At 62.9% G+C, this 12,734-nt stretch overlaps 3 protein-coding genes across 6 annotated transcripts; 2 read left to right on the forward strand and 1 right to left on the reverse strand.

Moving 5' to 3' along the window:
* The first annotated feature begins 40 nt into the window (after positions 1 to 40).
* On the forward strand, positions 41 to 2,707 carry PGAM1 (phosphoglycerate mutase 1). The gene is made up of 4 exons (XM_063338099.1): positions 41 to 314; positions 660 to 934; positions 1,456 to 1,636; positions 1,735 to 2,707. The coding sequence occupies exons 1-4, from the start codon at positions 176 to 178 to the stop codon at positions 1,902 to 1,904; spliced, it is 765 nt and encodes a 254-aa protein (XP_063194169.1). The 5' UTR covers positions 41 to 175; the 3' UTR covers positions 1,905 to 2,707.
* A 567-nt stretch (positions 2,708 to 3,274) lies between these two features.
* EXOSC1 (exosome component 1) lies at positions 3,275 to 5,749 on the reverse strand. The gene is made up of 8 exons (XM_063337550.1): positions 5,662 to 5,749; positions 5,277 to 5,392; positions 5,040 to 5,114; positions 4,303 to 4,391; positions 4,041 to 4,074; positions 3,861 to 3,911; positions 3,680 to 3,764; positions 3,275 to 3,558 (listed from the first exon to the last, which is right to left on the reverse strand). Exons 1-8 carry the CDS (start codon positions 5,690 to 5,692, stop codon positions 3,452 to 3,454), a joined length of 588 nt encoding a protein of 195 aa, XP_063193620.1. The 5' UTR covers positions 5,693 to 5,749; the 3' UTR covers positions 3,275 to 3,451.
* Positions 5,750 to 5,886: 137 nt separating this feature from the next.
* On the forward strand, positions 5,887 to 12,604 carry ZDHHC16 (zinc finger DHHC-type palmitoyltransferase 16). Of its 4 annotated transcripts, none has more exons than XM_063337546.1 (11): positions 5,887 to 5,980; positions 8,368 to 8,620; positions 8,928 to 9,041; positions 9,261 to 9,349; positions 9,564 to 9,592; positions 9,807 to 9,940; positions 10,169 to 10,216; positions 10,810 to 10,895; positions 11,461 to 11,584; positions 11,659 to 11,729; positions 12,083 to 12,604. In XM_063337546.1, exons 2-11 carry the CDS (start codon positions 8,375 to 8,377, stop codon positions 12,195 to 12,197), a joined length of 1,056 nt encoding a protein of 351 aa, XP_063193616.1. In that variant the 5' UTR covers positions 5,887 to 5,980; positions 8,368 to 8,374; the 3' UTR covers positions 12,198 to 12,604. The 4 variants fall into 4 exon arrangements, with proteins under 4 accessions (XP_063193616.1, XP_063193614.1, XP_063193617.1 ...); XM_063337544.1 differs by having other exon boundaries at positions 8,847 to 9,041; positions 12,083 to 12,599; XM_063337547.1 differs by having other exon boundaries at positions 8,847 to 9,041; positions 11,461 to 11,579; positions 12,083 to 12,220.
* Positions 12,605 to 12,734: the final 130 nt, after the last annotated feature.

Raw genomic sequence — 12,734 nt, forward strand, 5'->3', positions numbered from 1 at the left:
ACGTGCGCCTCCGCCCGCCGGCCGCTTTGCGCATGCGCGCCATTTCCGTGCCGCGCGGCGAAGGGCGGGGCGGCGCCGGTAGCGTCAGTCGCGCGCGGCAGCAGCGTGAGGAGAGAGAGAGAGAGAGCGTAGAGCACGCGCGCCCCGGCCTCTCCCTCAGCTCCGCTCCTCCGCCATGGCCGCCTACCGCCTTGTCCTCGTCCGCCACGGCGAGAGCGCCTGGAACCTGGAGAACCGCTTCAGCGGGTGGTACGATGCTGATCTCAGCCCCGCCGGTCAGCAAGAGGCGCGGCGCGGCGGCGAGGCCCTACGAGGTACCGGTCACCAGTGAAAAGGAGCGGGGGGGTGGGGTTGGCCGTGAAGGGGGGTGCGGCCGCCTCGGGCCTGATGGGGGTGGTGTGGGGGCTTTGGGGCACTCCGGTGCCGGCTGGTGGTCTCCAGTACCGAGGGGAGAGCCTCTGGTACCTGGGGGGGGGCGGGTTCTCCGGTACCGGTCGGGTCCCCGCCGTCTCGCCCTAAGGGCGGGCCGGCGGCGGCGGGGACCCGACCGGTACCGGCGCGGTGAGGCCGCTGCCCTTGGCCTCTCACCGGTTGCGTAAGGCCCAGCATTCACCTCCCCGGTGCCCCCCCCACCCCCTTTTCCCCGTTTTTTTTTTCAGATGCCGGGTACGAGTTCGACATTTGCTTCACCTCGGTACAGAAACGAGCCATCCGTACCCTTTGGACTGTCCTGGATGCCATCGATCAGATGTGGTTACCCGTTATCCGAACCTGGCGCCTGAATGAGAGGCACTATGGGGCCCTCACCGGTTTGAATAAGGCTGAGACGGCGGCAAAGCATGGCGAGGCGCAGGTGAAGATCTGGAGGCGCTCATATGACATCCCTCCGCCACCCATGCAGTCTGATCACCCCTTCTACAGCACCATCAGCAAGGTAAGACCCATTGTTCTTCATCCACCTTGCTGGGAGGCTCCTAAAAGTCATGTTAAGTCCCTACAGCGTGACCTGGCTTTCTCTGCAAGGTCTCCTGTGCCTCTGTTGCAGCAGACAGTACTGTTGTGCATGGTGCTGGCTGGCATTGGGCTGAGTTTGTTCTGCTCCCTCCCTGGGGAGTTGAACTCCTGGACCTCTGGGCACTGCATGGACAGATTCAAAGCCAGGGGTGGGGTGGGACGATGGGACATCTCTGTTAATCATTAGTCCCATGACCTATGCATGGATATTTGCTCTGGTCTCTTCACCCAGAGCAAGCAATGTGCAGTTTTCCCCAGGAAGGTCTCACAGCCTTGACTTGGGCTGATTGCAGCCTCAAACCTTAAAGGTGCTTCCTTGCTTCCAAGCCCAGCTTTGCCTACACGTAGTATGTCCCCAGGCAGAGAATTTGGGGTGGGGGGCCATGCTGCTGCCTTCCCATGCTGCGTTGGGCTGCTGCGTGAGCGTGGCTGTTCCTCCAGGACCGTCGCTATGCTGACCTAACGGAGGACCAGCTGCCGACATGCGAGAGCCTGAAGGACACCATCGCCCGGGCTCTACCTTTCTGGAATGAGGAAATTGTTCCTCAGATCAAAGAGGGAAAGCGAGTCCTTATTGCTGCACATGGCAATAGCCTGCGTGGGATCGTCAAGCACCTGGAAGGTACGTCAGCCCTGTGGGGGTATCATGGGACTCTCTCTGCTCCCCTGGCTGGCACTGTGTGAGTAGGGCCATGAGTGACATCACCTCTGTGTTTGTAGGTATGTCAGAAGAGGCCATCATGGAGTTGAACCTGCCCACTGGGATCCCTATCGTCTACGAGCTGGACAAGAACCTGAAACCTGTCAAGCCCATGCAGTTCCTGGGGGATGAGGAGACGGTGCGCAAGGCCATGGAGGCTGTCGCTGCTCAGGGCAAGGTCAAGAAGTGAGGGCGGGCAGCAGGCTAGCACGTAGTAGAGCCCCCCGCCATCCCCCACCCCTCTGTGCACATCCCCCACAGCCGTAGGAACTTGGAGCTGCAGAGCTGGAGCAGCTTCCCAGGATTAGGCCCGTTCCCTCGGGACCAGGCTCCCCTCTGCAGACAGCCTTGGGGGCAAGGGGCTGTGTGCGGAAATCTGGTGTTAAGGGGAGCCCCGGCTCTGCCAGGCAGCAACCACACACCTCTCTGCGCCAAGATCCCAGCCCTTGGGCCCCGTCTGCAGGGGGACGCACTGAGCGATCCCTCCTTGTGCCCGGCTCCTCCTTTGCTTTGCTTCCCCGGCAGCTCTCGTCACCTGGTTACTGTAGTTTTGTTGCTTGATCTAGTCATCTCGGGGTGCGGGCAGCGACCAAGATGGATACCCTATCCCCTCGTGGGTGCACAGCACAAGGATTGGGATGCGTAGACGCTGAAAGGGTTGTATTTTGGTGCATGCAGTACAGCACCCAAGGGTGGTACCTGCAACTCTGGACCTAGCTCTGCCAGCTCCTGCTTTAATTTATTGCCTTTGGACAAGGGCGAGGGAGGGAGCCTGTTGTCTGGAGGTCTGTGTCTGCCACATACTTCCCCCAAAAAGCCCATCCTGGTCCTGCTGGTCAAGCAGGTGCTGTTGTGCCCCATCCCACCTGCCTCTGTCGCTGTGGCCTCCCCTCTGCCGGCACTGTGAGCCTGGGCTTGCACGGGGTCAGTGTAACTGTCCGACCATAGCAGCTGTCTTGTTCCGGTTCAATAAAGTCATGCGCAGTAACGAGATACTGGTGCTTTTCTCTTTCACGTGCTCCTGCGCTGCCTCACCCAGCACCTCATCTGGGCTCCTGTCACACGCGTGTGAGGCAGCAGTGGCTGCTGGGCACAGTCATGGGGGTGCAGAAGGCATTCCGGGGGAAGCAAAGCACAGCTCCCCACTCCCTGCCAGCAGGGTGATGCCCTGCCATTCGTGATTTTAAAGGCTCTGGGTGTGGCACACCCCTGTCCCCAGAGGGAGGCAGGGCACATGTGGCCAGAGGAGATGCGGCACCCTGAGGCTGAGCACAGCCAGAGCCTGCACCCGTTATCAGTGCAGGGAGCCAAACTGTGCTTGATATGGATGTGGGGAAATGAGCCTGGTGAGGCTGGAGCCAGCACCACCCAACTGCAAACCAGAGCTCTGTGCCGTTGGCCTCGCTGTAGCCAAGCCCCAGGGCTGTTCCCCTTCCCCAGCAGCGGGCTGGGAACACGTGCTTCCTCCCAGCTGCAGCGCTGGGGAAAGAACCCCCTCCACAGCCCCGCTACAGGAACCGGACCAGCAGGCTGTGGGCAGCCCCAGCCTCCCCTCTGGGCTGTAACAGCAGAGCGCAGAGCTCTCAAAAAATATTTATTATCCACAAATAGAAAAATCCATCCTGCCAACGAAGGTCTGTCCAGCTGCTCTGGCCTCTTGCATGTGTGGAGGTGGCTGGAGCCCAGCGGCTGGCTCTGGCCCCGCAGCCCCCAGTCCCTCACCCCGCAGGGTCCCTGCTAGGTCTGCAGGAACTGGGGCTGCACGCGGGCCACCTTTCGGAAGTCCTTGGTGTGCGTCCGCGGGCACTGCATCTCACACCAGCTGATGGGCACCATCTGCACTCCTGGAGACACCACCCATCAGGGGAGCCCCCTTCCCAAAATCGCACTCCTCCATGTGGAAAGGGAGGAGGCCACATCAGCTGCCCCTCCGGCAGGGATGAGGCAGACCGCTCCAAGCCCTACCTGCCTCGCTGCGTGCCACCACCACCCCCAGCTCGTTCTCCGCCGTGCTCAGCAGGTAGTTGGACTGTGCATCCCCCAGCGAGATCTGGTTGGACTGGAGTTAAGGGAAAGGTCTCCCTGAGGGGACTCAAGCAAAACCGCTGTCCCCCATGGGTCCTCCCAGTGCGAGGGGAAAGGATACGACTTTGGCCAGGACTATGTCACCGGGGCGGAAACTCTTGTACACTTCTACCTGCACAGGAGAGAGGAAGCAAAACCGCACAGTGTGTCGGGGTGCTCGTCAGAGGAGGGACAAGTGTCCCCCACCAGCAGAAAGCGGGGGTGGCTGCGGTAGCAGAGTCACTGGCAGCGCCTCACTGACCTTATCTTTCTCTGTGGCTCGAATATCTTCTCTCCTGAAAAAGGAGACGGAGGGATCTGAGTGAAGGCAACTCTCCAGCCCACAGCAGGAGGTGCCCCGGCCTCCCTGGTGCCCGCCAGGACATGCTGGACACCTGCCCGGTGCTTGGGGCAGAGCTCCTGTCGGAGCAGCCGGCTGTGCCACCCAGAAAAGCCTTCCTCCCCCCCTTGAGGATGGGGCACTTGGGTACCCCATCCTGCAGGCAATCCAGCCCTCTCCCTACCGTATGGTCCCTCGGAAGGTGGACTTCAGTGGCGTGGAGCCGACGTACAGGATGTGCACTTTGGCAAAGCGGGAATTAATGCTGCAAACCTGCGCGGGGGAAAAGGGGAATCGGTGCCAATACAGCCCGGCTCACACTCCAGCGCTTCCCGCTCCGGGCAGGGAAAGGGCAAGGTGCAGGCAGGGCTGTATGCGGGGAGCTCATGTCTCTCTCAGCCTCCTCCTTGTCACCAAAGAAGGGGCAGCAGAGGTGGGACACCTGGCAGTGAGCCAGGCGATGAAAATGACACTTGTGCAACTCAAGACCCACAAAAAAGGCCGAGACCTGCTGTGACCCCAGTCCCTCTCCCACCATCAGAAAACTAATCCCCGCTCCGTGCCACCCTTCCTCTGAGCTGCCCCAGGCACTGCCCTTCCCACACCCTGCCTCAAAAAGAGTTCTGGAAGGGAGAGCAAAGGAAAACCTCCCCCTCGGCCCACCCCAGCCTGGGGAAGGCAGCAAGGGCAGGCAATGTCGAGAGCAGGTGTCCGCCATGCTGATATTTGGCGGCTTTGTGAGCGAGGGACCCAAAGGACCACGGGGCTGCTCTGCCCTGCTGGGAGTCGTGCGGAGAGTATCAACGGCCTCCTCATCAGCTCGTCACACCCCACACACGCACGGGGAGAAAGGTCAGCGGGGGCAGAGAACACAAAGGCTGAGAAGTCTGCCATAGATCCTGGTGCACCCGCGTGCCTTACCTTGCATGTCACCACAGCCCCCACGTCGGGCAGGAGCTGGGACTCGGCATCTCTCACCACCGACACGACGGGCAGCTGCGGGGCAGCAGAGGGGAGGGTCAGCTCGGGGCACGGCCTGCTGCAGGATCACAGCGGGCACCATCGGAGCCCAGTTCCCCCACCGGGAAGGGGCTGCACAGCCCCAGCGCCCGGCAGCCGGCCCCGGGGAAGGGCAGTGCGCGCCACGTCCGTCCTCACCCCGCTGTCCTCGCTCCTCTTCTCCAGGCAGCCGGCCAGCGAGGAGAAGATGAAGCCGTGCCGGGTGTACGTCCCGCTGCCAGCCGTGGCCTCCTCCGCGCTGCACAGCCGCTCGCCTAAAACACGGGGGCTGACGCTGCCAGGGCGCCCGACGTCCCCATCCCGCTTCAGGGCTCCCGGGCTCCGCTCCCGGCCGGCCCAACGCGGCGGGGCAGCGCCCCACGGCCCCGGGTCGGCCCTTTCCCGCACCCCCCGGGGCAACCCCCCCTCCCTCGGCTCCGGGCCAGCCCCTCCCATACTCCGCGCCCGGGCCACTCTTTCCCCTACCCCGGGAAACCCCCGCTTCTCCCCGGCCACCCCGCCGCCACCTCCTCCCCTCACTCACCGGGGACGCAGTACCGAGCGGGAGGCGCCATCTTCGCTGCTAGGAGTGCGCTCGCAGAAAGCCCTCATCCTATTGGTCCCCGGCAGCCAGGCCGCGCTGTAAGCAGCGCGACAATTGGTTCTTCCCTAACCGGGGCGGAGTGTGGGCGCGCTGCCTGCTGGGAGTTGTAGTCCAGCGCCAGAGGGGGGCGCTTCCCGGCATACTCTGCGCGGGCGGCGCGCAGGCGCAGTGCGCGGGGCGGCGGGCGCTGCCCGTGGGGGCCGTGAGGGCGGCGGGACGCCGGGCATGGAGGCGGCGGGCGGCGGGGTGCGGGCGGCAGGTCGGCGGCGCGGGCGGACGGGGCTGTTGCTGCGGGGTGTCGTGGGCTTGGGATGGACCGTGGACCGCCATGGGGTTGGGGGTGCTGTGGGGCTGGGAGGCGATGGGGGGGATGCTGTGGGCCTCGAGGGGCTGGGGGGTGATGGGGGCATAGTGTGGGGCTGGAGGGGCTGGGAGGCGATGGGGGGATGCTGTGGGGCTGGAGAGACTGGAGGGCTGCTGTGGGGCTGGAGAGGCTGGGAGGCGATGGGGGGATTCTGTGGGGCTGGAGAGGCTGGGGGTGCTGTGGTCCTGGGGGTGCTATGGGGCGGGGTGGCAATGACTGGGGGGGATGCTGTGGGCTTGGAGGGGCTGGGGGTGCTGTGAGGCTGGGGATCCCGGGTGTTACGGGTCTGGGTGCAGTGGGGGCTGAGGGCTTTTTGCTGTTGGTATGGGCAGCCTTTGTTTGATGGGGCTGGGTGGCAGAGGGTGTCTTGGTGCTGTGGAACTGGGTACTACTGAACTGGTGAGCTGGGCATTGTCGAGCCGGGCGTCACTGGAGGGTGTCACAGGGCTGAATCTGGGTGACTGGGGCCTGGCAGGAGCAGGGCTCTGGCTGTGGCAGGGCCAAATCTAAGGTTCCCCCCTGCCATGATGTTGCCTGTGGTCTTGGCTGTGCTGGCGGTTGCTGTCCCATCCCATCCCCATGGGCTCAGTGCCCCGCTGGGCTGTGGGAGGGCTGTGGGCTGCGTGAGGGCTGGAGCCCCAGTGCCTGACTGGGCCAGGGAGGGTGCATGGCTCTGCTGGAGCCTCATCCCTGTGGCTGTGCTGCTGCCTGCAGGCAGGTGCCTGGGGGCAGAGTGGGTCCTGCCCTGTTCCCGGCAGCATGGACAGGCTCGCTGCCTGCCCTGTTGGCTCCTGGCTCAGCAGCCGCCAGCTGTCATAGGCGAGGAAGCCTCTTTGATCAGAGCTGGCAGCCTCAGGGAGGGGAGAGCCAGCTGGGTGGGGAGGTGCTCTGTGTTTGGAGATGACCCCAAGACTTGCTGCTGGCTGCAGCATTTTGTCTCTGACCACACTGACAGCATGGGGACGGGTGCCACCCAAAGGCTGCACAGCAGGAAGTTGTTATTCTGCTTCGTACCTGATGTGTTTCAGAGGAAAACCCTTGGCAGAGCGAAGGGGAAATGTGGGGAAGGGGGTGGCACTGGGGTTTGCGTATCCCACCTTCCCCTTGCCAAGGTACAGGACACCTGGGCAGGAGCCATGCCTGTGACGGGTGGACTGGTGCGTCTGGTCTCCTTGTGTCCAGCTGCTCCCAGCCTTCAGATCAGCCCCACGCTCGTCTGGCAGGGCAGAGGGGAACCCCTGGCTCTTTGGCCAGCCCATCCAGATGCTGCAGCTCCTGCCTTTAGCCTCCCTGCTGCTGCCTGAGGGCTGTGCAGTGGGTACAGCAGCACAGGGAGCCGGTCCCCACTGGAGGGACTCTGTGGTGTGGCACCGCTGCCTGGCACCGTGCCGAGGCGAGCGCTTGGCCCCAGCTCAGAACGTGCCTTGGCAGGACCCCGGGGCAGCCTCGCTTCTTAATATTGATGGGCACTGCCTGCACGGAGGCCTGGGGGCCCCAGCCCTGCAGATCATTTTCCCAGCTGCTGGGCCGGCTCGGGTTCCTCCTCACTCCCAGTGCAGCTCTTGGGTGGGATGAGGCACTCAGCAGGCAGGGGAGCCTGGGGCTGCCCCGGGCTGCTCCTTTGCTGGTGTGTGGAATTGTCTGAGGTGAATCCAGGCGAAGGGAAGGAGGAAGTGTTGGGACTTTGAGAGTGGGGCTGTAAGGTTGGGAAAGGTGCAGGGTGGCCTCTGCAGGTTGGTCCAGAGGTTGAGGTGAGGGGAAGTATCCAGGCCCCAGTTTTTGGGAGTGAGGAGAAGGGACTAGGGGAGGAGGGGTAATCCTGGCCCGGCTCCTCCACATGCATCTTCTGTGGGTTCCCCTGTACCTGTTGGGAAGGTCTGTGTCTGGGATCATGCCTGGAACTGGCCCAGCATCCAGGATGCTTATGTCTTCTCTGGTTTCCTCTGAGTCAGACTCTCCGTGTCGCTCCCCCGGCCCCCTCCCTGCCGGGAAAGACGAGATGGGACCAGAGAGCACCTGAGCCCAGACGCCAAGGGGCCTGTGCCCCCTGCTCCATGCAGAGCTGTCCCAGCGACAGTGGCCACATGGCCTCCAGGAGTCTGGGCTCAGCTCCCCTTGCTCTGCATCCTTGTGGAGGGCGAAGGAGAGGTCCCAGCCCTGCTGTGCAGGCAGGCATCTGGCAGAGTTGGTGCAGGGAGCTGCACAACTGGTATCAGCACATCTTGGAGGGGAGACCCTTCCTGAGGGACAGCCAGCCCACACTGAGCCCCTCTTCTCCCTAGGCGTGGCATGGCAGGGATGAGGAGCCGGCAGCGGATGTTTGCAGCGGTGATGCGCCTGCTCCTCAAGTGCCTGCGGCTGGGCCGGCGGCGGCGGTTTAAGCTGGTGCGGCAGGCGGAGCAGCTGTGGCAGTACGGGCACCTCTGCCTCCGCTCGTTGCTCTACAACTCCTTCACCAACGGCGACGTGGTGCTTGACTCCCTCTTTGAACCCATCTACTGGCTGGTGGACCACGTCACCCGGTGGTTCGGTGTGGTGAGTACCCTCACTGGGCAGGGGACACCTGGCTCTGGGGGCTGGGGTGAGTGTGCTGCCGGGACAACTGAGTCTCAGGGCCGCCTGTGCTCTAGGCAGGAAGGGAGTGGGGACCTCAGCCTGTGGTTCAGCTTGTTTTCCTGTGGCTTTATCCTGCCTGTACCTCTGCCCAGGCAGCGAGGGGCAGGTGCTGCCTGCTCTGGTGACCCAGGCCCCTTTCCTGTAGGTGTTTGTGGCACTGGTGATTGGGCTGACGAGCTCCATTGTGGCCATTGTGTACATCTGCCTGCTGCCCCTCATCCTGCAGACCTACACACCCGCCTGGATCTGCTGGCACCTCGCCTACGGACACTGGAACCTCATCATGATTGTCTTCCACTACTACATGGCCATCACCACCTCACCCGGGCACCCACCGCAGGTGAGGCACCGACCGGCAGTGCAGCCTCTCCCAGCTGGGCAGTGGGGACAGCTGAATCAGCCTGGTGGCATCATTGCAGGATGCCTCCTCCAGATCAGGGCAGCTAGGCTGGGCAGTGCAAGGAGGGGAGGTGGGGGGTCACAGGGGAGGTGAGGACTGTGGGGAGCAGGGGACGGCTGCAGGGCTTGGGTGCACCAATCTCTTCTGACCTGTGTGCAGGCCAAGGACGATCTCACCGGCGTCTCCATCTGCAGGAAATGTATTGCCCCCAAGCCAGCTCGCACCCACCACTGCAGCATCTGTAACAGGTAGGGCTCCCTCCCTCTGCCCCACTGCACTGGGGGCACCCTCCGGCACTCCTCTCCTTGCCCCCTGCCATGCTGCGAGACCAGGGTCCCTTCCCCTCTGCTCTGCCGGCTTCTTGCCTCATCTCTCACACAGCCCGCAGGGCTGGGGGCGCTGCCTGCCCCCTCCCAAACACGGTGCTTGCACTGACATTGGCAATGCTCTCCTCCCTCCCAGGTGTGTGCTGAAGATGGACCACCACTGCCGTATCCTTCTGCAGTACTAACCCGTGGCACTGTCCTCAGGGGGGTAGAGCTGGCTCTGCTTCCCTCTTCTCACCCTGCCCTCCCTACTGCTCTCCCGGCTCAGCCGGCACAGGGAGGGGTTGCTGGGGGCCAGGCCCAGAAGACTGCCCTGGTCCCTGGGGTGGGTTTGGACCCGTGGTCTGTCATGGTTACGTACCTTTAACTCCAGAGGCAGCCTGGCTAAACAACTGTGTGGGACACTACAACCATCGCTACTTCTTCTCCTTCTGCCTGTTCATGACCATGGGCTGCATCTACTGTAGCATCAGCGGCTGGGAGATGTTCCGGGACGCCTACGCAGCCATCGAGGTGAGCAGGCAGGCTCCAGCTCTCGCCGTGCCGTGCACTGAGGTTGCCTGGGCTCCCCAGGCTGAGCTTGCAGAAGAAGGCTGGGCCAGCACTGGCCTTGTAGTGACTTCGCTTCCCCTCTCCCTCCTCCTGCGAGGCCCCCAGCTGCCCTGGTCCTGCAGGGGGGGGAGGGGGAAGGGCCCCCTCCTCTGAGACATGTAACTGGTGCCCTGTTTTCCATCCCCCTAGAGAATGAAACTGCTTGAGAAGGAGAGACTGGAGGTGGCTGCCAACCAGGTGGGACATCGCTGCCCGCCAGCTGCTCCAAGCAGTGTGGAGCAGAGCTGCCCTGCAGGCTGGGTCCTGCTTGGGGCCTGGCTCTCAAGGAGCACCCTACAGCCAGAACCAGCCCCCGTGTTCATCTCGTGTCAGAGAGCTGGGGCTGGCCGGGCAGCTCTGCTATGGGCACTGCCTCCAACAGCTTGGGGTCTGCTTCCCTGCGCACCCAGCTTCCAGAGGCTTTGGCTGGTGGCAGCTGCTTGGCACGTGCTGCTCAGGCCCTGCTCTCCTGGGGAAGCTGCAGCAGTGCGTACACATCTCACCATGAGCATCAGCTGCGGTGTGGTGTCCTGACCAGTCTCACGGCTGCTCCCTGCCCCTTTACCTCCAGCCCACTGCTTCTCACCCGTGTGCCCGCTCTCAGGTGTCTGTCTGTCTCGTGGCTGTCTCAGGCTGCCTCCCCATCACCCTGGCTGTTGTGTTGGTTCTAGGCACGGTCCTTTCTAGCTGTCCGAGCTCTGCATCAGTGAAGGGTGCAGCAGTCCCCCTGTCTGACTCTAAGCTATAAAGCAGCTTCAGTAATTCTGCCTCCCTCTCTGGTCCTTTTTCAGACGTACTACCAGACCCCGCCGCCCACCTTCTCCTTCCACCAGCGAGCTTTCCACAAGAGCGTGGTCTACCTCTGGGTCCTGTGCAGGTAAGGGGGCCCAGGGGCTGGGAGCAAGGGTGCTGGGGGAAGCTCAGTCTCTACCTCCCCAGGGCTAGGCTAGCTTGCTTTAGCACAGGTGTCCCTGCCCTGCCAGCTCTTCGGCCCCTGAGGAGGGACTTCGGCTCTCTGTCACAGGGGATTAGATGAGCTGACCCACCTACGCAGTTGTGGGTCATAGAATGGTTAGAGTTGGAAGGGACCTTAAAGATCATCTAGTTTCAAGCCCCCTGCCGTGGGCAGGGACACCTCCCACTAGACCAGGCTGCTCAAAGCCCCATCCAGCCTGGTCTTGAACACCTCCAGGGATGGGGCATTGACAACTTCCCTGGGCAACCTGTTCCAGTGCCTCACTACCCTCAGAGTCAAAAATTTCTTCCTAATATCTAGTCTAGATCTACCCTCTTCCAGTTTGAAACCATTGCCCCTCATCCTACTGCTATGTGCCCTTGTAGAAAGTCCCACTCCAGGTCCAGAGAGGCGGCCTCAGCGCCTGGCAGTTGTGGTACTAGGGAAGGAAGGCCTGCGTGCAACCCACTGTCCCTTCTGTCCCCAGCTCGGTTGCATTGGCCCTGGGCGCCCTCACGCTGTGGCACGCTGCCCTCATCACCCGCGGGGAAACCAGCATCGAGCGGCACATCAACAAGAAGGAGAGGCAGAGACTGCAGAAGAAAGGCAAGGTGAGCATAGCCCACAGAGCGGGGGAGCTGCCCAGGGCAGAGCCAGACGTGATGTGCATCTCTCTGGCCTGCAGGTCTTCAGGAACCCCTACAGTTACGGTGGCTGGGATAACTGGAAGGTGTTCCTGGGCGTGGATGTGCCAAGGTAAAGCCCTGGGGCAGCCCCTGCCCAGGAAGGTGGTAGCAGGGGTGCTGGGACACTGGTGCTCCCCTTGAGCAACTGGGGCAGAGGAAGACAGTGGGCATCCCACGCTGCGTGCTGCTCTGTGCTCTGCAAGGCACAGAGAACCTGGGCATCAGCTGCCTTGTGGCTCCTCAGCCCTGCCCTGTGGCAAGCTCTGACCTACCCAGTACCTCTTTGCCAAGATAGTCCCAGCTGAAGAGCTGGGCCATCGTGGCAGCTGAGGGACATGGGCTCATAGCCCTGGCTTGGCTCTGCAGAGCTGAGAAGCGCCGAGACTTCAGCTTTTTGCTGTGGCCTCATTCCTCTCCCCACAGGCACTGGCTGACCCGTGTCCTGCTGCCCTCTCCTCACCTGCCCCACGGGACGGGCCTGAGCTGGGACCTGCCTCCCTGCGTGACCAAACAGCGTGCGCCGCTCCTGGCCATCTGAAGCCGCTCCTGGCCATCTGAAGCCCGGGTGCTGCAGAGGTCCCTCCCCACAGACAGGGGAGGGCACAGGGGACCTGCTCCGCCACCACAGCTCACGTTGGCCCAAGTGCCTGGCAGAAGGCGGGTGCTGGCACGCATCGCTGACTGGAGCCAGAGCCACAGGAAGCTGTTTGGATAGTGTCAGTGCCCGGACGCCTGCTTTGGCTCCTTGGGGGCTGCAGGCAGTCCCGCGGGAAAGGCGGCAGAGCTGCTGCTCCCTGCTCGAGCTGCAGGTGTTGCCCTCACGAGCACAGGTACAGCCCAGCATGCAGCCTGGCTGGCTCTCCGGCAGGGCTGGGCACAGAGGATGGCACCCCTGCCCCTAGGCACTCCCTAGGGAGCCTTTTTAAGACCATCCAATAAATATTTCTTTTTTTAAGGGAGTGTGTCTCTTTTCCCTGGTGGGAGGCACAGATTTCTGGCCACAAGAGGGACCCCTGTGATTCTTGAATGTGGCAGGAGGAGTAAGGGCCCGTAACCAGCAGCACCTTTAGCTACT

The sequence above is a fragment of the Chroicocephalus ridibundus genome, chromosome 6, assembly GCF_963924245.1.
Source record: "Chroicocephalus ridibundus chromosome 6, bChrRid1.1, whole genome shotgun sequence".
NCBI lineage: Eukaryota > Metazoa > Chordata > Aves > Charadriiformes > Laridae > Chroicocephalus > Chroicocephalus ridibundus.